The 25,984-nt window shown below is 33.1% G+C and overlaps 1 protein-coding gene across 1 annotated transcript; it reads left to right on the top strand.

Moving 5' to 3' along the window:
* The first annotated feature begins 16,977 nt into the window (after positions 1-16,977).
* On the top strand, positions 16,978-18,575 carry LOC133334111 (protein tailless-like). Its single transcript, XM_061542406.1, has 2 exons — positions 16,978-17,091; positions 17,290-18,575. Exons 1-2 carry the CDS (start codon positions 17,013-17,015, stop codon positions 18,543-18,545), a joined length of 1,335 nt encoding a protein of 444 aa, XP_061398390.1. The 5' UTR covers positions 16,978-17,012; the 3' UTR covers positions 18,546-18,575.
* The last annotated feature ends 7,409 nt before the right edge of the window (positions 18,576-25,984 follow it).

The raw sequence follows: 25,984 nt of genomic DNA on the forward strand, positions 1-25,984 counted from the left end.
ATATAATTGGTATTAATTTAAAGGTCAACCACTCCCCTTTAAAGGTCAACCACTCCCCTTGGATATAATATCAACTTCTCGGGTCTATGTCCTTCATGGGAAAATATACGCTATAGAATAAAAATTTTGTCATTTTTCACACAAAAGTCAGGGTCCATTTGACCTGCTAAATATTGACCGATCTTTATCAGAACAGGCATGCTTATTCTTTGGCCCGATTCCCTTCCCCATGCAAAATTTCACGATGTTCGGGCCATTATTGCGGCCACTGGAGCGACCAGAAAAACCGACAAAAATTTAGTATTTGGTCCATTTCATCCCCTAAATATTAACCGATCTTTCCCAAAAACAATAGGGGTCTTCATTGGCCTGAACCCATCCTACATGCAAAATTTCGTGAAGATTGGTCCATAACTGTGGCCTGTATCGTGTTTTTTCAAATAATAATGGACAGACGGACGGACGGACACATATGTCTATTTTCGCGGCGTTACAAACTTTTGGGGCTGCACAAAGCTATAATACCCTGACAACATAGTTGTGTAGGGTATAAAAATATAGAAATATAAAAAAATTATAAATTTATATGGAGTGCCACAAATTTAATACACCAACGCTTTGAATGTTTGACTGTACTACGAATATTACTCTTAGAAAACATCTTCCTTGGCCGACGTCCTACTACCAAATGGCCTACATACTAAAAGCAAAACATTTGTTTTAAATTTATTGTTACTTACATTAGTTTAGTTAGTTTAAATTCATAATACAACACATCTTGTATATTAGTTACAACAACTATTTCTTAGTTCAAATAGTCTAACTAAAATAGTATGTTCGTAAAAAAAATAAGAACATAAAATTAGGGCGTTACACTTTTTAGTGTGAACATATAATTCCAAGAATTTAACGTTTTTTAAAGTTCATGCACAAATTTGTCATTTTTTATGATCGTGTCTTAAAAAAGTCATTTGTGCGCAGAAAAAACAAAATACCAAGAATTTTGCAATGTGCCAAAAATATGTGTACTAAACTATATTTTTTATTACCTGGCCCCTTTTTGTATTTTACAACATAACTTAATTCTAGAACTAGGGCACAATTACAAAAAACATCTACCTGTTTTTTATGCTGCCACGTCTAAGCGTCCATTGGGCAAGGGTTACATGTTTTTGGCGGATGTCATAGTTTAGTATAAGGATTAGTGGTGGATTAAAAATCTTAATCTGCTACTAAGTCGATAAGTTAAAAAATTGTCTTAACTAACAATGACTAAGGTTGTACTAAGTCGAACGGAAGTAAAGTTAGTTAGTAACTAACTCAGGGCACACTATTTGTTTTAATTGTGTGAAATGGGGAAATACCTTCATAATGGAATTTAGTTAGAGTGACTAAATTTGAAACGGATGTTAGTTAGTTAGTTGCTGTTGAGTAATTAAAATGTGGTTATGAGGAATATATAACTCTAAAACGGATTAATGTTTTGCAGTGTTGTAAATTGCAATAAAGAATTAGATTTTAAATTAGAAATGTATTTTGGCTCCGGAAAGGTTTAGTCTCAAATAAATTTGTTATCTTTGGATACTATATATCTAATTAAAAAATATTTTTTTTTATTTATTTAAAATAATTATTAGTTTTATTTCAATATATCAAATTTAAGAAAAGCTTGTTAAAATCACATTGAAGAATTGCACGTGAAATGTAAACTACAACAGGGTTAAATGATTTATTTCTAAATATTAATGACGGGAAATAACCATACAAAATCCTTATGTTACAACAAGAATCTTCCTGATATTCAAACTATTAACATAAATCAAATATACCCATAACTACGAAGTCAATTTGTAGAATACAATGTTTCTTAAAAAATTGCGCTGTCCTTTCTAACCATCAAAGCTATCCAACATTATTTTTTCTCGGCGCAACATATGAGTATGCTTTGACTAAGTTTAAAAAAAAGGAGTATAACTTGTTACTGTACACGTCGGGATATTAATTTGGGACGCATATTTAAAATTGTCAGTCCTGAAGTCAAAATTTTGACAAGATTCCATAAAATGACATTTTCTAAACAACGCATTATATACATATATATATATATATATATCGGTTTGGATTTAGATATAATTCCCGTATATATATATATATATATATATACATATAGGTCCGATTTTATGTATATGGTACACCAAACATCAGGATTTGTCCTATTGAGACAAAATTTTGCACAGTTTACTGAGTTAGGGAAAGATTTCCGCAAGTTAAGCTTCAGATTTATGTATAGCTCCCATATATATTTTCCTCCGATTTTATGTAAATTGCACAGCGCATTAAGTACAAATTGACCTATGTGAAGTTTTGTTGAGACCGTTTCAGCTTTAGATATATATTATATTTCCATCCTATGTTAGGTTAATTGTGCACAGCATATTAAATAAGTACAGATTGGAGTATGTGCAGTTTTTAAAAATCGGAGCAGATTTAGATATAGCTCCTCCAATTTTTTGTAAATGGTGCATCAAAACATCAAAGTTTTTTCCGAATGGCACACAATTTTGACAATGTATTGAAATGGGCTTACAATAAGGTATGTAAAGTTTGGTAGAAGACGACCGCATATTTGTAAATATATCCCGTATATATTTTCGGCCCAATTTAACTTAATTGTACCCCAAATACTCAATGAGTCTCCGAGCGACGAAATTTTGCACAACGTACCATTTTTTATTAAACGTACGAAATAATCACCGTGTGTTCGATTGAGATGATATTTGTCACAGTGCGATGTACTGCAGCATATCGCATAGCGGGTGTCAAGCTTGCTTTAAATCGGACCGAATTTTGAAAATTTTGTTCGATTCATATAAATGGTTAAAATAGATTCTATGTGTAGATTTTTCGGAGTTTTTATACCCTACACAACTATGTTGTCAGGGTATTATAGCTTTGTGCAGCCCCAAGAGTTTGTAACGCCGCGAAATATTGGTCCTAGACCCTTTAACTATGCCGATCGTCATATCTCGACTAGCTTAGTCGATCTAGACATATGTGTCCGTCCGTCCATTATAATTTGTAAACACGATACAGTTCACAGTTATGGACCAATCTTCACGAAATTTTGCATGTATCAAGGGTTTGGTCCAATGAAGATCTCTATTGCTTTTGGTAAAGATCGGTTAATATTTAGGGGATGAAATGGACCAAATACTAAAATTTTGTCGGTTTTTCTGGTCGCTCCACAGGCCGCAACAATGGCCCGAACATTGTGTAATTTTGCATGGAGAAGCGGATCAGGCCAAAGAATACGCATGCCTGTTTGGATAAAGATCGGTCAATATTTAGCGAATCAAATGGACCCTGAGTTTTGTGTGAAAAATGACAAAATTTGTATTCTATGGCGTATATATTTACTCCTGAAGGACATAGAGACTAGAAGTTGATAGTATATCCAAGACGAGTGATTGACCTTTAAATTGATACCAATTATATTGTCTTATGTACTCGGATGTGGGAGTTATACGTAAATATTTACAGGTACTTACGTAATAAGATATTATTTAATAAACCATTACCACACTAGAAGGCGGAAATACAGCGCGGATCGCTTTGAAATGTTCCATGAGGTTCCAGTTATCGTCAAGGACAACGCCTATAATTTTTGGTGATGATCACTTATTGGTGATGACAACTTATTTGTTGTGTTTTTTTCGATTCGATCTATAGGCTACAATTATAAGCCGAACATCACAACAAAACCCACGGTGAAGGGAATATGGAAAAGTAATTAGAAGGGCTGTATTGATTATTGGTAATATTTGGAAAATATGTCAGTGTAAGGAAGAGGTGCTGTTGACCTCTAATCGGGATAGAGGGTGCAACTATCACGAAATATTACCCAGGCTCGGAATAAAAATCCGCAAAAAGATAGAGTTCTGTGGTAGTTGTGTAGGGTGTCGTATGGTCCGCCCCGTCCGACTATACTGCTCCACTCACTGGTTTTATATGTCCAACGATTTGAAATGACCGTAATTTTGCAATACATGTTTGTTATAAATCAATGTTTTGACATAACGAATCGCGCCATATTTTCGGCAATTTGAGGATTTCAACCACATGAATATAATATGGCATTCAGGATTTTTGAAAGATGAAAAATATTCCGAAGATTTACAATGTTAACCAATATTTTTGCATTGCCCCCATATAGAAAGACCCACCTCCTATTCAGTATATTGTAAATTTGGCCGTACCGATGTAACTGTAATTTGATATTCCAGATTCCTAGTTAATAATTTCGGATTTAATTATCTCAAAGCATACACTACATACTGGCAACCAATATAAGGACCCTGTTTTTTTTTTTGCAAATTTTAATGCACACATGAATATCCAAATCTGAAATGTCAAATTATGCAAAAAGTGTGGCAATAGCATTGTTGGAAGGTCATTTATATGAATTCTTCAGTATAGTAGAGTTGATTTCAGACATTTATATCCGAAAATTTTATACCAAACTTGGTATGTGTCGTTCCCGTCTGAATTCGGTCTGCTCTGCAAAATTGGACGTCTGGTCGACTAACAGGACCAGATGTCCTTGATGGTTTCTTTATATGAAAATTGGAGGAAACAAAACTGAACCGATATCCATCAATTTCAATATGCTTTGTTCATGTGCACACAAAATATTTTTAAATTTACATACTTTAAAAATGTCTTCTAAGTGCATTTTGATATCTATGTCCATGTACCACAATATATATAAAATAAAAAAACAAATTGTTAACGTTATCATTTTTAATTTAGTACAGATCTTCTTCTAGTCAGAATTAAAATAAGCTACCGGTTTTTATTCAATGTTAGTAAAGGTTTCTTCATGCAGGGGTTAAAATATAGTACAAGGTTGTTTATTGGTGGATTAAATATTTAATCTGTCACTAAGTCGCTATGTTAAAAAAAGTATACAATGACTAAGGTTGTATTAAGTGGAGCGGAAGTAAATTAGTTAGTGACTAACTACAACTAGTAATCGTGTGAATTTAGTAAGAGTGACTTAATTTTAATCTAGTTCGTAATTTAAACACACATTTAGGCAATTAATATAATCAACGTGTGTATAGGATGAAAATATGAATTTTAGTTTCGCTATTTTTTTACAAATTTATTTTGCATTTATTTTTTCATTATAATTTTCAAAAAAAGAAATGCTTAGAGATTTTCACCAAAATTAGTTGCATCTTTGAGAAAAAATTTAAAATTTATTTTTTTGAAGAATGTATTTTATTTATGACATCCCTTGCCTCTCAATAGTTCATGTAATAAAATATAATTTAGGTAAATTATAAAAAAACAACATTTGTACACCAGCCCTTCTGGGTGCTCTAATTAGTTGGACCTTTTTGTTCTTGCACGAACTCGAATTTTGTAATAGCCGACTACCTGGTTTTTTTATGCTCACTACTAAAGGGCGAAAAGGGTTAGATTTTAGTATAAGGATTAGTGGTGGATTAAATATTTAATCTGCTACTAAGTCGATAAGTTAAAAAACTATACAATGACTAAAGGTTATACTAACTCAAACAGGAAGTAAGTTAGTTAGTAACTAAGTCAGAGCATTGTGTCATTTGATTGTATGAAATGAAAGGGAAATCCAATGGGATGGAATTTAGTAACAGTGACTAAATTCGAAGTGCTGCTAACTTAGTGTTTTAATTTAGTCATGGTTAGGTTAGTTAGTACAAGTATAATTGGTATAGAGGGGAACAAGTGCCTACTAATCGAATAAAGTTTATGTTTTAATTTTAGTCATAGTTTATGTTTTAATTTTAGTCATAGTTGGGAGTATGATTAGTATATAGAGCATTAGTACGGTTACTACTACAAATATTGGCGGAGGTCTAATAAGGTTTCCAAGTTAGATGTTTCAGTCTAATAATAATTAAAGATAGTTGTATTTTGGTTTTTAATATTTTTTCTTAACGAATATTTTAGACGACATCATAGACATTTACGTAGCGCCTTTTATTTTTCTGGAAAATCTTCATCCCAACAACAAAACTAGCCTAAAAGAGAAAAAATTGTTCTACTTTTGTGGAAATTATTTACATATTATTTGCTTCGAACAAACAAATATATTATTACCCCTTTCTCTTTTTTGGAATATTTCCAAGCAATAAAATATGATTTAGGTCAAATTAGAGCAAAAAATTAGCAGATGGATTTGTTCGTTCGTTTTTTCTAATTAGTTCGACCTTTCACAAAATTTTTGCTCTAATTACACATGAATTTTCTTAAAAAAAGTCACTTTATTGCCAAATTCTTGGAAATGGAAATATTTTCATTGACATTTATGATATTGGCACACATACGCACACTCATATTAACCCTTTCGTTTTAATGCAGGTCAAAAACCCCCAATAGGCGTCGATCGCGAGTTGTGTGACACAGGTAGCCGGAGTATAACTCACGCAGCATGAGTGTCACTAGTTCGTGTGCCGAAATTCATGCATGTTTCTGGACAAAAGCGTATTTTGATTAACTAACTAGCGAAGGGGAAATTAGTTAGTTGGTTGTGCTAAAGTTAGTACAAGGTGGATTAAATCCGTTTATTAGTCACACTCCATAAAAAGTAGGATGTATTATTTGTAAAAAACAGGAAGTAGTTGACCATAAAATACATACTAACTAATTTTTATGACTGTGACTAAATTTAGTAGCTGTTTTAGTGAGTGCTGTTAAATTGGAGTTGTTTTTGTTAGTATATTTATTTAGTGTATATTAACTAAGTCAATTAATTTATTGGGCTTACTTATTTAATTAAATATTTAATGAAGAGGGAAATTATTTGGATTAGTTATTTCGAGAATATTAAAACAAATTTTGTTTTAATTTTTTGTCGAAATATGTTATGAAAATGTATGAAATATGTTTAATATTTATATAGATTTGACAATATATTTGTAAAGGTTATATTATCTACTAAAATTAATATTAACCAAAAATACAATACATTTTTAATATATTTTTTTTAGATTTTAATTTGTAAAATTATTATTTTTCATCAATTTTAGTTAGTAAGTAGCATTAGACTAAAAAACATATGGTGATGACAAATTCAACATGACACAAACCAAAGTCGTATTTAGCTGAATCTAAGCGCTGTTTTTAGAATTAATATAATAATCCCTAATAAGGTCATATAGAGAATGAATAATGTATGAAAACTATATCTAAATTGGAACCTGATTTAAACCTAAACTTTTATTAACAATTGTTAGTAAGAATTTGTTCATGAAAATTGTTTTGACGATATGGTCAGATCCCCTACGCCATTCGGGTTGTAATTTTGCGCTCTATAACGATAAAAATAGCAGAAAAAAATAAAGAAATATTCGCTATAAGATCTATTTTGTATAAACCTTCATAAATATTCCTAAACAAAATCCACTTTCCATCAAAAAATATACACTAAAAAATATACCCTAGTTAAAAAAATATTATTATACAAATTTACACTTTTATAGAACTTTAAAAATATTCATTACTACGCTTTTCTACGCTTTAGTAGTCCTTAAAATCTACGCTTTGGTAGTATCCTTTTAAAAATCTTCGCTTTTATAGAACTTCAAAAATATCCTTTAATAAATCTACGCTTTAGTAGTCCTTAAAAGTCTACGCTTTGGCAGTGTCCTCTTAAAAATCTACACTTTGGTAGTCTTAAAAAAATATACTTTAATAAATCTACGTTTTGGTAGTCTTTAAAAAATATCCTTTAATAAATCTACGCTTTGGTAGTCTTTAAAAAATATCCTTTGATAAATCTACGCTTTGGTAGTCTTTAAAAAATACCCTTTAATAAATCTACGCTTCAGTAGTCCTTTTAAAATCTACGCTTTAGTAGTATCCTTTTAAAAATCTACGCTTTGGTAGTCTTTAAAAAATATCCTTTTAAAAGTCTAAGATTTGTAAGTCTTTAAAAAATATCATTTTAAAAATCTACGCTTTGGTAGTCTTTGAAAAAATATACTTTTAAAAATCTTCGCTTTGAAAAATATACGCTTTGGTAGTCTTTAAAAAAATATGTTTTTTAAAATCTACGCTTTGGTAGTCTTTAAAAAAATTTTCTTTTAAAAATCTACGCTTTAGTAGTCTTTAAAAAATGTTTTCTTTTAAAAATCTGCGCTTTAGTATTCTTAAAAAAATTATTTTCAAAATCTATGCTTTAGTATTCCTTAAAAAAATATTAGTTAAAAAAATCTACGTCCTTCAAACAATATTCTTAAAAAATCTACGCCTTATAATCCTTCAAAAAATATTCTTAAAAAATCTACGCCTTCGTAGGCCTTCAAAAAATATTCTTTAGATATACGCTTAAAAATATTCTTAAAAAATCTACGCCTTTTAAAGGCAACCAAAAATATTCTTAAAAAATCTACGCCTTATAATCCTTCAAAAAATATTCTTTAAAAAATCTACGCCTTATAATCCTTCAAAAAATATTCTATAAAAAATCTACGCCTTATAATCCTTCAAAAGATATTCCTTAAAAAATCTACGCCTTATAATCCTTCAAAAAATATTCTTAAAAAAATCTACTCCTTGATAATCATTAAAAAATCTACGGCTTGATAGTCCTTCCAAAAATATTCCTTAAAAAAACCTTCGTTTCTAAAAAAATAATTATAAACAAAATTACGCCTCGGAAGCGTCTTAAAAAAATTACGCCATGGTAGCGTCTTAAAAAATAATCTTAAAAAATTTGCGCCTTTGTTGTGTCTTAAAAAATAATCTTAAAAAAATACGCCTCGGTTGAGACTTAAAAAAAAATACGCCTTGGTAGCGTTTTAAAAAATAATCTTAAAAAAAGACGCCTTGGTAGCCTCTTAAAAAATACGCCCTGGTAGCGACTTAAAAATACGCCTTGGTAGCGTCTTAAAAACTAATCTTAAAAAATACGCCTTGGCAGCCTCTTAAAAAAATACGCCTTGGTAGCGTCTTAAAAAAAATATGTGTTGGTAGCGTCGAAAAAAATAATCTTTAAAAAATCTACGCCTTGAGAGTTTGAGAAAAAAAATTCTTTAAAAAATCTACCCCCTGATAATCTTTCAAATCTAAGAAATTCATGCTAAAATTTTTTTTGTTAAACAATTATGATAGTTATAGTTCTTGAAACAAATCTAGTCCACACTGATAGTAGGACATGCTAAACATAACTCTTGAGAAAATATTATTAAAATTGATTGAATATAGTAAATTCTGTATGGTTCTACTGAAAATTGATAAGAATTTTGATGTTGGGAGCCACTTCTAATTAAGAGTTAATACGGAATTAATGACTAAATTTAGTGGGAAGAATCAAGACCTAATCAATTTAAAATTCATAACTTTATATCTAGTGTAAACGTTTCTATACATTATGATCAACCTAAAATTTAAATCAAGCAACTTCACCAATATTGTTAGTAACAATGTAAAAACATTTTAATTTTTACAACTATTCTCAGCATCCTTTGATGGGAACTTATCAACTTTTCCCACGTTCACCTGGTCAACGGTATACGGTGATGACCATATGGTCCTTTAACCTCATCACCCACCATCACAATTGTGATGAATGTACATCAGTCTCCCATCATTGCAATGTTAGTTCTCACATCATCCACTCCATCCAGTTGGTGATGATGACGACGATGACGAGTAATGAAGGATCATCAAGGACATTGTCCCATACGAATAAAACATAGCATCACACGCAAGCTTCACACAAAATTCCCATGCATTTTGATTGCGAGCACATCAAATGACTAGTCATTTGGTCATTTCAATTTACGTTGATGTTGGCCCCGATGGTGGTGGTGGTGGGTTAACATTTCGCCCACTCTACATTTAATTGTTAGCCCACCGGTGAGTCTTTTCATGTTCGTATTGTTGTTTGTTTGCATTACCCACCCACCCTTAATTCTAATAAGTGTTATTAGCATTCAAACAATTGAGGGTGTTCTTGCGTTGCAGGACTAAATGAAGTTCTAATAAGAGTGTGAGTCTATCGTGATGTTGATTTTGATGAGCCTGAATAACGATGATTGCTATTTTGGGAATATCATGTCAAGTATTTTATTGACCAAGTTCAAATAACAGACATTGTAACAAATTTGAATGGGAATTCGTGTGGGTATCTGAGTGTGCATGTCTTTCCAAGCAGAAAATAATAAAGTTTCTCATTTCAGAACAGGGGAGTAGATGGTGTAATTTGTTAGCAAATGTGTATTGTTGCACATTTGCTTTTGTGTTTGGTGTGGTAGCATTATTGTGATCTGGGTGACAATAGAGTTTCAAATTAATTTTTTATTTATTTTGTTTATATTCAAATTATTCTCACGATATTCAAACGGATCATCGTGGTCATATTTCAACTTTTATAATTGAAATGGGAATCAAAATTCAAAATAATAATTTAGTCAACCAACCACTAAACGGGTATGGGTTAGACTTATGTTTTTGTTATCTCTTAAGTGGAAAGGACATTTTGAAACCCACTTTTGGATTTTGCTATACTCTCGTGCTATACTTCATAGTGAACAAATAAGCACTTAAAATATTAATAAAATAATAATTTCTTAAAATTAAATATTAGATTTTAAAGAAAAAATCTCTCAAGAGGTTTTTAATCCATCGATACGTTAAGAGGTTGAATTACAACAAATTCTCTTGTATTTGCCTTCCTTCTTGTATTCCCCCGTCTTTCGCTAAAACCACGATTTAAATATGTTACTAATTCACTTTCATCCAAGGTCCACCCTGCCATTATCTCCAACATGCATATGCATGCCTTTCTTTAAGGCTACACACAATCTTACGATTTATTTTCGGTTGATACATTGCTGAATTTAAAGAGAATTCGTTACGATTTAAATTGTATTACTTAATCAGGGGGGATTAAGGGTTAGCGATTAAACCATCGTTGAAGTTAAGCTACGTGACAAGCAATCACTGTGATCAAGTGATGCGCACAAGCAACCACTGAACCTAAATTGGCAAGCCTGCGCTTAGGCACAGAGGCTTTCAAAGAGCTAAGCTACCTCACTCTCTCCCTGATTCTTTCGCCTTAGGACTAAAGTGAATTCTTTGGACCATGGAATCCTCTAGATTCTGAAAAGGATCAATTAAAGACAAACTTGGCAAATTTCATGCCTAATGCCTATAGCTAAGTGGGGTTCAGTAGAGGTATATCTTAGACTTATGAGGTTAAAATGGTTGTAAGTGCAGGTTTGAATATAGATCCTCCAAAGATAGCCTCCAGCTAGCTTCTATAAATTTTAAATATTAAATCATTTACTTTTGTCGGATGAAACACTATCACACCTTTTTACTTAAATGTAACTGGAGCAGTTGCTTATTATAAGCTTGGAGTATTAAAATGGAAATTAATTCAATTATTTGGGATTGTAGATAGATTAAGAATAAATAAAAAATGGCTAAAAACTGGGTGATAAGATGTGATTTTGTGAATTTTCTTTACTGTAAAAAGTCGAAATAGAAATTAGGTCAGCGTCTGCCGTGCACAAGGATTGGCCTATAGATAAATATAAAAATGTATATCAAATCAAATGAATGTGAACAGCGTCTTGTTTTTCGTATTAAGTAAGTATTATATGGCGGATTTATACAAAATTTTAAGTATATGATAGAATGATGATAATAGAAAACTGGAATGATAATATCTCAATGTATAAAGGCTCAATATGCTGAAATGGTAATTGAGTGTACACTGAATTTGCCGCTTCGAAATATTCGTCAGAAATTTTTTATGCCGATTTAGCCAATTGAAATCACGATTGATAGGGTTTTTGGTATTGCCAATAGAAATTAAAGTTTTCAATATAGGTCTATGTTCTGAGATAACTCCTGATTTTTATAAGTGAATTTTTCAAACAATGTGACTATAATAATTAGTCATTTGGTTTCCAGCTGGATTTGATATATAGGCAATTTAGCATTTAAAACATTGCATACCATAATTAAATTTGAAAAATATTCGATTTTGTTGAAACGAGTGATCCGTCGATATGGTTAGTTTTTGTTACAAAGATTTTACACCCAATTATAATTCAAAATATTAAAATTTTCAAAATACTAACATTTTGAAGGTGATGCTAATATCTTAAATTTTATTACCAACATGCTATAATAGTAAAAGTCAATATTACTTTTTTTAAATTTGAATAGGCAATTTTTTTATTCCATTATTGTATTATCGGCAACAATTTTTGAGGTTATGAACTGTCGCAAAATTCTGGACAGAGAACAAATCGATGCTTCGATTGATATTATAGCATTTAAAATATTCTGTAGCACTGCTTGGCACTAGGGTGAAACTCATTTTTTAAGAAATATTTATGAATTTATATGCGAAATTTTTGATGATTTTTATTTCAATTTATATTCCAGAAATATGACATTTTGTCTTTTATCTCCTGTCATTTGTGTGACCCACAATGAGAAACAATTTTACTGGAGTAAAGCTCAAAGTATCCAGAGTTGAAATGGACATTTTTGCCAACAAAAACTTGGGTTCCTGGCTCATAGTGCACTTCTTAAAATTATCAATTTTGAATCTAAATTAATATTTTGATCTGTATTAAGTTTTGTAGAACCAGTAAGGGAAGCGGTATAGCCGGAAGGGGACGACCATGTGAAACCCAAAAAACTGCCACGGAACAGTACTTATCAACAGAGTTTAGTTTCGAACGTGTCATAATATCGCAATTCATATCTATATGAATTTAAAAATTTTATTACAATTTTATATTAAAGATCAGACATCTTCGTCTTCGCAGAGGAAACATATAAATTTTCACATTGACCACTTATAATCAAGTCGTAGTGTTAGGTTTAGATGTTTGTTATGTTAGTGTCACAATTTTATTACATTTGTCATTCTTGATCAGAATAAATGTCGATTTTGTCATAGAATATTCACTGCCTTACCAGTTATTGTAACTGCTTTGAGCAATTACAATAACTGGGACTCCCATTCTCGATTTCAAATTTCGACGATTCTCAATCGGCTGGAAAATTAACTTCTTTATATTGAAGCCTCGAGAAAAAATTTATTTACATAATATTGTTTTTGTTGTTTTTGTAATTGAAGAAAAGTCCTTCCTTTCGAAGGCAAGCATGATTCGATAGTGTACATGTCTGGCTTTGGATTGAACTAGGAATATTACGTCGAACAAAAAATTAAAAAAAAAAAATTAAAAAAAAACACAGTATGTATGTACAAAATGATTTGATAAAATTTGGAACGGATTAGATTTTCAGTTTTTGTGTTATACTGCCCGCCATTCGCAAGAACGAAGTTTCGAGAAAAACGCGTTTAGAGTGTCATAAACAGAATCCTAGAATGATGTATGTTTAGTTTCATAAAATTTGTTTCAGTTTTAAATATACCCCACATATATATTTTCATATGATTTTAAGTAAATAGTGCACCAAAGCTCCTATGTTTTTTTTCGATTTGCACGAAATTTGGCATAGCGTACTGATGTGTGCTTAGTCTCTTCAAAATATTTTCTTCCTATTTTATGTAAATTGTACACAAAGTTTGTCCGATTGCCACACAATTTTGTACAATGTGAAATATATTAATATTTGGCAAGTTTCGTCGAAATCAGTTTCCTTTATCAGTTTTCTTTATTTCCATATACATTTCGAACGGGTGTCTGATAGCGGCATACCGAATAGCGTGTATCAAGTTCTCTATAAAACGATTTACATAAATTGGTTCCATTGAAATGAAATTTCATTCGTCATGTGTATTGATTTGTGATAGTTGGTTCACTTAGAGATAAATATCACATATTTAAATACGTTCAATTTCCTGTCAATGTTCCCTCGAAGGAAATTGATAGGATACATATGTAAAATATACCCAAAGTGGTGAAGGGTATCATATAATCGGCCCAGCCCGACATTACTGCATTCCCTACTGGTTTGAAACTGAGAATGAGAGATCCTCTTATGTCGTCAGTTTTCTTAGCTGTTTGTTTGGAATGTTGTTCATGAAGCCATTTACGGATCCGCTAAACAAAAATCATTCTTTTCCGTCAATCTGTTGAAATCCCGATAAATGGCTCGATTTATAAATGGTGCCGATAAGAAAAGATTTATCTGTAATTTTGAACATTTAGCATTCAGAAAATATCCTTCAATTCAATAAAAGCATACTATACATAGTTCGTATATAACGATATCGCCTTAGTACAAGATGTTTGAAGTTCCTGGCAGAGCTAGATGATTAGATCTAGATCTTTAATTTGAAATAATTATTATTCTAAACATATTTTATTAAGTTTATACAGATATTTTAATTTTGCTGTATTTAATATGTTTTTATTTTATTTCCGATATTTCGCTCGTCTTCGGCGATTATCATCCGGCGGTATTTATATTTTTATTCACACACTGTATTCGAATTGTAACATCTTCATTTCTCCCCAAGTGACATCGTTATAATTTAAATTATTTTAGAAGTAATTCACTGGAATGTCATTTAATTATTGTCATAAAAATTTTAACTTTTTACCACATTTCTTCATCAGAACTTAATACCAAATTCACAAAATAAGAACATCCTCATTAATTTTGGAAATCGAAATAACCAACAAATTGTATATTGGATTTGAAATGATGTTTTAAGTATGTCATATAAACTGCTCATTTAAAATCTTACAATATAATACAATTATAAGAAAAAAAAGATTTTTTTAATTTTAGCCATAAGCGATGTATGAAAACCACAAATATCTTCAAATAGCTACATCAAAATTTACTTTAAATGTAACCATTTTTATATTGTATTATAAGATACTAATTCAGAGTAATCTGTCCATAGATCTTATATGATATTGTTTTATATTTTTCGAATTTCACATACAAAATGCATTTGTTATTTTAATTCCAATAATTACATTAACACGCTTTCCTAAAATAAACCAGTGAGCGGAGCAGTATAGTCGGACGGGGCCGACCATGCGATACCCTACACAACTACCACGAACTCTAACTTTCTGAGGATGTTTATTCCGAGTCTGAGTAATATTTCGTGATATTTGCCCCCTCTTGTCCGATTAGAGGTTAACAACACCTCTTCCTTACTTTTTTCGAATATTCAGTACAATCCTTCTATTTACTTGTCCAGATTACCTTCACGGTAGGTTGTGTTTTGATTTTCGGATTATACTCTACTCGAAAACACACAAAAAATTATGTTTTCGGTCCATTTCATCCCAAAATTTTAATCTGATCATCACCGAAAATTGTAGGCGTTGTTCTTGACCATAACTGGAACTTCATGAAAAATTTCAAAGCCATCAGCGCGATATTTCTCCCTCTAATGTGGTAATGGGTTACTAAATAATATCTGAATACGTAAGCACCTGTAAATATTTGACTGTAACTCCCACATCTGAGTAGACACATCACTATATTTGGTATCAATTTAAAGGAAAACCACTCCTCTTGGATATGCTATCAACTCCTGGGGTCTACATCCTCCAGGAGTAAATATATATGACATAGAATACAAATTTTGTCATTTTTCACACAAAAGTCAGGGTCCATTTGACCCGCTAAATATTGACCGATCTTTATCAAAACATGCATGCTTATTCTGGCCCGATCCCCTTCTCCATGCAAAAATTCGCGGTGTTTGGGCCATAATTGCGGCCTCTGGAGCGACCAGAAAAACCGACAAAAATTTAGTATTTGGTCCATTTCATCCCCTAAATATTAACCGATATTTTCCAAAAACAATAGGGGTCTTCATTGGCCAGAACCCATCCTACATGCAAAATTTCGTGAAGATTGGTCCATAACTGTGGCCTGTATCGTGTTTACAAATTATAATGGACAGACGGACGGACGGACGGACGGACGGACACACATGTCTAGATCGACTCAGCTAGTCGAGATAAAATGCTTAAATAGGACCAATATTTCGCGGCGTTACAAACATTTGGGGCTGCACAAAGCTATAATACCCTGACAACATAGTTGTGTAGGGTATAAAAACCGACAACATCTACAAAAAAAATAAAAAGAATTCAAATATTTGATATTTTCAATAGTTGAGGGGATTATCCCAAAATAAAGAAACTGAATTTTCAACACAAGAAATTCCCAAAGACATATCAAGCAGCCAACGCTGCAATTAATTCCAAGTAAAAAAACTGCATTCCTCTTGACAATGAATGCAAAAAAATAAGAGAGCAATTAATGTATAGAAAACATCATTAGGAAAAATTAAAACGTTAGTAGAACAACTAGAGCAGAGCGACGGAGAAAAACAGGTAACAAGACAACAACAAAAACACAATGCTCAGCCGATATTAACAATGGTCCAGTTCATCATCATCAGCACACACACAAGCAATAAAACAACTCACCACCCTTTAACACACAGGCACACAAAATTCGTTCATAAAATTTCTTTCTATCGAAATGAGAGCAGCGAGCACACAGGTAAACCACCATAAAAGAGATGTCATAAAATCATCTACAGCAGCGGCACTGAATGAAAACCTCTGCAAATGCACAGGCCAAAAAGATCTGCATGTGTGTGTTGCTCTTTCGGGATTGTACGTCCCCGTAAGGATAACGGGAGAGTGAAAGAGAACACACTAGCCTGATGTACATGTGTGTGTAACCAATGAACGGGCGTAGGTTAGGTAAACGGGGATGATCGCAACAGTGGTTGGTTGCTATGAATGGTAGAGTGCAAATTTTGTGTCAGGACTATTAAAGGACGAGGATGGTGGTGAATTAGCAACACAAACCATTTGGATCTCAAACAGTGAACACAACTCAAACAGAGCTGAGAACACTAAAAAATATAGCAAACAAATTTTACAATTACAAAAAATCAATAATTTGTTAATCAAAACGACGCACAACAACTATCAATTTTTATAACTACACCCAAGGATTACTTTACAATAACAAACAACAAAATGCAAACCACTGAATCTGGATCTCCCGATATCATGGATCAAAAATACAACTCCGTCAGATTATCACCAGCTGCCTCAAGTAAGTATTCGATGAACAAACGATTCACAATCAACACAAAAAAGGAATTACCAGCAAGGATGAAAATGGAACTACTTTGCCCAAAGGATTACCCAAAGTTTTCTATTGATTCCTGCAATAAATTTCTTCGAATTTTATCATCTCTTTAATCATTGAACAAATTACTAATTACCAATTTTTCTCTTTTTTCTATTTTAGGTCGCATCCTTTATCATGTGCCTTGCAAAGTTTGCCGTGACCACAGCTCCGGCAAACATTATGGCATCTATGCCTGTGATGGCTGTGCTGGCTTCTTCAAGCGTTCCATTCGCCGTTCCCGCCAATATGTCTGCAAATCCCAAAAACAAGGCCTCTGTGTGGTTGACAAAACGCACCGCAATCAGTGCCGTGCCTGTCGCTTGCGCAAATGCTTCGAAGTTGGCATGAACAAAGATGCCGTCCAACATGAACGTGGACCCCGCAACTCCACCTTGCGCCGCCACATGGCCATGTACAAAGACGCCATGATGGGTGGTTCTGAAATGCCTCAGATTCCCGCTGAAATCCTCATGAACACCGCCGCCTTGACCGGTTTCCCTGGCTTGCCCATGCCAATTCCCGGACATCATCAAATGCATCCCAGTTTGGCTGGTGCCTTCCCCCCTCCACCCTCCGTTTTGGATTTATCTGTACCCCGTGTACCCCAGCACCCCATGCATCAAGCCCACCCCACCTTCTTTGCACCCACTGCCGCCTACATGAATGCCTTGGCTGCCACCCGTGTCCTCCCACCAACACCACCACTAATGGCTGCTGAACACATCAAGGAAACCGCCGCCGAACACCTCTTCAAGAACATCAACTGGATTAAGAATGTGCCCTCGTTCGGTGAATTGCCTTTGCCCGATCAATTGCAATTGTTGGAAGACTCCTGGAAGGAATTCTTCATCTTGGCCATGGCTCAATACCTCATGCCCATGAACTTCACCCAGCTGTTGTTCGTCTATGAATCGGAAAACCCTAACCGTGATGTTACTGGCTTGGTGACCCGTGAAGTTCATGCCTTCCAAGATGTTCTCAACCAGTTGTGCCATCTCAATATCGACAGCCATGAATATGAACTCATTCGTGCCTTGACTTTGTTCCGTCGCCCCGGCTCTGATGATTTGGCCAACTCCTCATTGTCCACCACCAGCAATGGCAGTCCCAACTCCAGCATTTCGGCCGAATCTCGTGGTCTCATCGAAACAGCCAAAATCTCGGCCTTACATGACGAAAGCCGCAACGCTCTCATTGGCTACATTGCCCGCTTGCATCCCGGTCAGCCCATGCGTTTCCAAAGCATTATGAGTGTATTAGCCCAAATGCACAAGGTCTCATCCTTTGCCATCGAGGAGTTGTTCTTCCGTAAAACTATTGGTGACATTACCATTGTTCGTTTGATTGGTGACATGTACAGTCAGCGTAAAATTTAAAACGTAACGCATAGTTTGCCGTCGGATAATGGACTTTTACCTCTACACCCATTGACATTGGGTTGATACACCAAATGCTCCTGATTAGAGCACAAAAAGTGCACACTTGAAGTGTTCACAACCGCTGCCTAGCCCCATGGGCCCTGAGGAGCAGAAATTGCCTCAGGCTGGCGGAGTGCTCATGGTCTGGAAACTGTGATAATTTAAAACTCAGCCTATCTCACACACCCACTCTTCTCATTCGAACTCCTTCTTTATCTGGGAATAGTTAAAGACATAATGGACAATACTCAAAGTTTTGATGTGGCCAATACGCAGCTGTAAGCACTTTAAAACAACAAAAAGGTTTTCACAAGTAACCATACTACGCCTTAGTAGCCTTCAAATTTGAAAAAAAAAAAGTGTTAACAAAACATCATCCAAGTGATCTTAATCGTAGCATTAATTTAGCAAAAGTTGCAAATTTTTGTTATTGTTAAAAAAGAGAAACAAACAAAACAAAAATCTTAAAATAAGTTATAAATTTATGTAAATATATTTTTTTACAAATTAAGTTAAATTAATTTTTATATATTAAAAAAAAAGAAAATACATAAACAAGTTTTTAAAACATAAATACAATTTTGTTTATATTTTTATGGGGAATGATTGGGAAAATTTTTTTTAAAAGCCGTCGGAAAAATGTGGTTTGCAGATTTTTTAAGGATACACCAAAGAGAGCATGGTATAAAATATTTCATTGACACATTGAAATCGTTAGTATTTAAATACGGAACACGGTATGAACCAAACAAAACATGTAATCATATATATTCCAGGCGCCATCTGACATTTCCACTGTAATGTTTGATCTAGCATAAACGTACTCAGCACTGATGGCCGTACGATCATGTGTTGTATTGTTTATCGCGACTTGAAAATTCAATTTTCTAAATAACTGGACTTAACTCGGTGATCATATTCGTGTGAATATTTATTTCAACATTCGCCGTGTATTATCACGGTAAGAGCGCACCGTTGTGTAGTGAAGAGATACCAAGGCGCTGTGAAAAATTGTATAATGAATTCAATCGCTCGATAAAAGACTAATGCCGTCAATAAAACATACGTTGTGGCGCAAAATCTGATAATCCTATTTCCTTGGATATTTCTTCCATCAGCACACATGCGATATTGCATCATAGAAAGGTTTATTCACGTTGGAGCCGACACAATTTAACAATCGCTAAAAACCGATGTCGACTGGTTAGAAAAATTGCTGTGCTTTAAAAAAAACGATACAGGGAGCCCAGAAAAAGCCGACCGTGTGTGTATTTGAGGAAATCCAAGGAACATTTTTCGTCGAAGAAGCACATCCTGGCAAATGAGGGCCTGCTTTAAAACTAGTCATGTGTCGACTGTTTTGTAGGACGGTCAATTCTGGTACACCAAAATTTGTTTGTCTACGGAGAAATTTAATAAACGTATACAAGCTCTCACACATTGGCTCAAACCAACGCCTATTTGACTGCCCAAAATATGGAATTGATTAATTATCCCCCTGAGTTATAATCCAGTGACTTGATATCAAGAAAACAATTTTTGAAGCGATCAAACGCCGCTATTATTGACCAATCTTCACCAAAATTTGCATATAGGCTAGGTTCTGGAAAAATTTGATAATGATTGGTTAGGTGATAAAAATCCTCATTTTTCTGTCTAGTCGCTCTAGAGGCCACAATTAAGTGAATTTTAACATGATAAATTACAAAATGAAATACATTTACTTTGGAAAGACACGTGCCGATGCAAAGTTATAGGTGAAGTTCAAGGATGTCTCATATAGTTTTCGATGATGATAGCTTAACATCTATAGGATCAAGTGAACCAGAAACATTATATTTGTATGTTTTTTAATCGTTCTATAGAAAATATTTATCATTCGAAGACCACAAAATTTTATACGAGACTTGGGCCGGGGCAACCAAAAACAAAAAAATAGGGTTTATAGAGATTATTTCAAAACATGTATATAATTATTTTTCGATGGCTAACATACATATAAGTTTTTCGAGCACTGCTAGATCATAAATGTGATTATACCCTTAGTCTTATGGCTGTAATTCTAAATCATATTTTGCTACGACAAAAATGCCCCTCATCGAAATATTGGTTTTCGTCTGTCTGTGGGTCTGGCTCGCTGGTGCAGACAGTAACCGATTACATCCAAACTTTGTACATCGCAACATTTCTTCTTCTAGTACCTCCCACAAAAATGATGAAAATTATTTTTTTCAATAAAATTTAATAAAGTTTCTCATCCTTTCAACGGCAATATTATTTCGAAATTTTGCTTGTAAGTAGGGACATGTTTTGTGATGATTTGGTAGTATTTAAGATGTTATCTTCTCCAAATTTTGCAATTAAGTGACTATAACTTGGAAATGCTTTCATTTGCTTCTGCTTCGGTGCTTACATCCTGTTTGAATCTTATCGATATATTTTTATACTCTCCACCATAAATTTGTCATTCCGTTTGCAACATTTCGAAATATCCACCGGAGACCCCACACAGTATATATATATATATGGGCAATATTGCCAATTTTTTAATATTCCATTTTCAAAAAATCAGTTTTTTTGTTTTTGTGGCACATCAATGATTTTTGGTAGACATATAGAGAAAAATGTTCTGACTCCGAAACTGTTCGCGATCAACTTTTTGGTTGATGCGCGCAAAAGTTATCGAGGTTTTAATTTTGGGCATAAGAAAAAAATCTTAAAATTACGCCGTTTATTATATTGACCAAAAACGTTGATATATGTCTTCCTCCGTAAAGTAAGAATATGACTATATTATAATAATCGCGATAAAGTTGCACATTTTCGCGAAATATGAGAAAAATGATAAAAATATAGGATATTACGTCAATATTTTCATTATATTAATGACATACACACACCTAAAAATGTATATAAAAATATCTGCATAATCTAAACACCATGATGAATCAAATGATATCAAAATCAGACAAGTCCGTGTAGCGGTTTGTAAATCAGAGCTACAACAAATCAAGATATTGAGGAAAAATATTTGTTTTTGGTTCGAAAAAATAATGTCATCATATTTATTTTTTAATTTTATACAAGAAATTTCAGAAAAAAATTTGGGGTTATTCTGCTATTTTACCCAAATTTCGCCGAAAAATTGACATATTTAAAAATAATCACATTTGGTGTATAAGTATACACCTTGTGGATTGTAGCAAGACCCTTCCGATAAATCTTGGGGTTCTATAAATAGGAATAAATCTAAAAATAATATAATATTATGAAATATACATTTTAAATTGCGTCTAAATCGCGTAATTCTCAAAATCATTTGATGCGCATGCGGTTTTCAGGAAATACTGAAGTTTATCTTCCAATCCATATATATTTTGCGAAATTTCATTTGACGGCTAAGATGTGCCACACGTTGCATTGAAGTACCCAAAAAAATCGTAAAACGCGAATAATTTCCGAAAACTCCATATGCCATTAACACGCATCCGATTTTGGTGTGCACCCTAAAAAAATACATCGATCTATACCGATTTCAATGTGGTCCATTAAGAACCATGTATGTGCCAGCTCACACTATTTTTGAGATAAATTGCGTCTAAATCGCGTAATTCTCAAAATCATTTGATGCGCATGCGGTTTCCAGGAAGTACTGAAGTTTATCTTCCAATCCATATATATTTTGCGAAATTTCATTTGACGGCTAAGATGTGCCGCACGTTACATTGAAGTACCCAAAAAATCGTAAAACGCGAATAATTTCCGAAAACTCCATATGCCATTAACGCGCATCCGATTTCGGTGTGCACCCTAAAAAAATACATCGATCTATACCGATTTCAATGTGGTCCATTAAGAACCATGGATGTGCCAGCAAAATCTATTTTTGAGATAAATTGCGTACATCTCTCTTTCGGCTGAAGTTTTTAAAGTTGTCTTCTCGAAAAAGATCAAAATCCGTATGAGGTCATTTATTGAAGCGGAAATGATACACAGAAAACGCAAATAAATCCGCGATATTTTCAAAAACATTTTTTGCCAAATTTCGTGTTTTTGGAAGGCCAGTTCCCGCCGTTCTAGTAGATGGATTTTCACGAAGAAGATTTTATATCATCCGAAACGTAAAAAACCTTATTGATCGCGGGTACCCATATCATTCAGTTGACAGATCTAAAAATTTGGCCCGAAAAATAGGTTTTTAAGAAATTTGATCGCACAAAATTCGCACATTCGGATGAGTATTACTCTGAAGCTGTGCATATTACATACACAAAATACATATCAAATTACGCAGATTCGCGACTACAATAATCTTATAATCGATTTTTAGAAATTCCTGTTTGCGTATTAAAGCTAGAAGTAAAATTAAAAAAACACTCAAAATCGAGCTTCAAAATGTCAGCATCATTTAAAGGTAGATGCAGTTAAAATTTTGAAAAATGAGACATAAGGGGCGTAGTCCCCATTTTGTTGGCTTTTAGTTTTATTTTGACACGAAGACCGTGCAATGAGTGGCTTAGTCACAAATCGATAGAGAACATAAAAAAACTGGTTCGCCTCAACTTGTTTTTACATATTTTTTTACATTAAAGTAGACACAGCTTCCACCAAAATAAAGTTTGGAGGTCAATATCATGAACAGTTTGCAACGACAGATCAATTTACCCAAAACTATTCACTTTTTTTCCTATACTTAAGTAATTCCCGAGTTATAAAGGGGTGAACCTCCGCTTCAGCTATGTTAAAAAATTGGCAATATTGCCCATATATGGGCGAACCACGGTCTTCGTGTCAAAGTAAAACTAGAAGCCAACAAAATGGGGACTACGCCCCTTATGTATCATTTTTCAAAATTTTAACTGCATCTACCTTTAAATGATGCTGACATTTTGAAGCTCGATTTTGAGTGTTTTTTTTTTTTTTAATTTTACTTCTAGCTTTAATACGCAAACAGGAATTTATAAAAAATCGATTATAAGATTATTGTAGTCGCGAATCTGCGTAATATGATATGTATTTTGTGTATGTAGTATGCACAGCTTCAGAGTAATACTCATCCGCAGGTGCGAATTTTGTGCGATCAAATTTCTAAAAAACCTATTTTTCGGGCCAAATTTTTAGATCTGTCAACTGAATGATATGGGTTCCCCGCGATCAATAAGGTTTTTTACGTTTCGGATGATATAAAATCTTCTTCGTGAAAATCCATCTACTAGGACGGCGGGAACTGGCCTTCCAAAAACCCGAAATTTGGCAAAAAAAATGTTTTTGAAAATATCGCGGATTTACTTGCGTTTTCTGTGTATCATTTCCGCTTCAATAAATGATCTGATACGGATTTTGATCTTGTTCGAAAAGAGAACTTTAAAAACTTCAGCCGAAAGAGAGATGTACGCAATTTATCTCAAAAATAGATTGTGCTGGCACATCCATGGACACGGACTTGTGTGATTTTGATATCATTTGATTCATCATGGTGTTTAGATTATGTAGATATTTTTAAATTATTTTTTAGGTGTGTGTATGTCATTAATATATTGAAAATATTGATGTAATCTGCTATGTATTTTTTATTTTTCTCATATTTCGCAAATATGTGCAACTTTATCGTGATTATTATAATATATTCATATTCTTATTTTACGGAGGAAGATAAATATCAACGTTTTCGGTCAATATAATAAACGGCGTCATTTTAAGATTTTTTTCTTAAGCCCAAAATTAAAACCTCGATAACTTTTGCGCGCATCAACCAATAATTTGATCGCGAACGATTTCGGAGTCGGAACATTTTTCTCTATATGTGTACCAAAAATCATTGATGTGCCACAAAAACAAAAAAAGCTGATTTTTAGAAAATGGAATATTAAAAAATTGGCAATATTTCCCATATATATATATATATATATATTCTTGATCAGAATAAAATTATATGTCGATTTACGCATGTCCCTCTATCTGTCAGTCCACTGTTGAAATCACGATAGAGATTGCACTATTTAAGATAGAGCTCTGAAATTTTGCACAAAGACATTGCTAGTACCCCTAGGATGTTTGGTATTTCAAGTAGGTATTCTGGATTCTCATTGAATAAAATATATCCGCACCAAAAATTATTAATATCGATTCAAGTTTCAGGGTTGCCCCCATATAAGGGTACCTCCAGTATTCGTGTTTTGCATTTTCCAAACAAATTGACTGTTTGTTATTTTGGGTTCTAATAATGATCCGCATGATCCGAATGATTAAATTGACCCAAGTCGGTGTATTGAGAATTTTGGATATGTTTTACAACCGATTTGGTTGTATGTTGTTATTTGGAATGAGAATACCAAATAACAACATACAAATCTTTGACAAAATCTGTCAAATCTCACTACCAAACAATGTCAATATTGATCCCCGTTTTATTATAGCCCCACTATTAGAATTTTTTCTTTTTCTCATTTCTTTCTTTCGGTATATTCAAGGTCCCAGTTTTAGATTGTCCTCAGTTGACATTTTTAATCTAACACGTTATTTCTTCATTCACCTTATTTATGTTCAGATACTTGTTAGTTATATATTGAGATGCATGAATTATTTTATCTTGGTTTTATGAGATGATATGTGTTTAGTCAAATCGAATGAGGAATATTAATGTAATATTTACCATAATATTAATATTTATTTTCAGAAGACAAAATGTTGTACAGAGTACTGAATTAGGTCTAGATAGATATATGCCAAGTTTTGTTGGAATCGATTCAGATTTAGATATAGCTCCCATATATAGTTTCATCCGATTTTATGTAAATGGAGCACCATACTGCCAATATTGATCGGATTAAGACAAAATTTTACACAGTGTACTGAATTAGGTCCTGATTGATGTATGTTCAGTTTTATTAAAATCGGTTCAGATTTATATATTCGACCGATTTTAAGTAAATGGTGTACCAAAGACCCAAAATGTGGCCGATTAGGACCACATTTTGCAAAACGTACTAAAGTTAGATTTAGATATAGCTCCCATATATATTTTCGTCCGATTTTAAATAAATAAATTTAAATAACTTATTGAGACAAAATTTTGCACAGAGTACTGAATTATGTTCTGATTGATTTAGATAAAGATAACATATTTATCAATTCCATGTAAATGGTCCTTCAAAAATGCGACGTCTGTTAAGATGCATCTGTTTAATATACCCACAGTGGTGAAGGGTATCATATAGACGGCCCTGTCCGGCTTTACTACTTTCCTTACTGGTTTCCTATTACAAAAGTGTTAAACCACCCAGTGAAGACGTTTGAACAGAAAACATCAATATCGAAATAACGTAAATTCTTATTTTTGTCCGTATGAAGATTTTTAATACACTGTTTGATTTTGGGATTTTGTTCAGTGAGTGTTA

The sequence above is a fragment of the Musca vetustissima genome, unplaced genomic scaffold (assembly GCF_032173495.1).
Source record: "Musca vetustissima isolate MV318-11 ecotype Yass unplaced genomic scaffold, APGP_CSIRO_Mvet_v1 utg21733, whole genome shotgun sequence".
Taxonomy (NCBI): Eukaryota; Metazoa; Arthropoda; class Insecta; order Diptera; family Muscidae; genus Musca; species Musca vetustissima.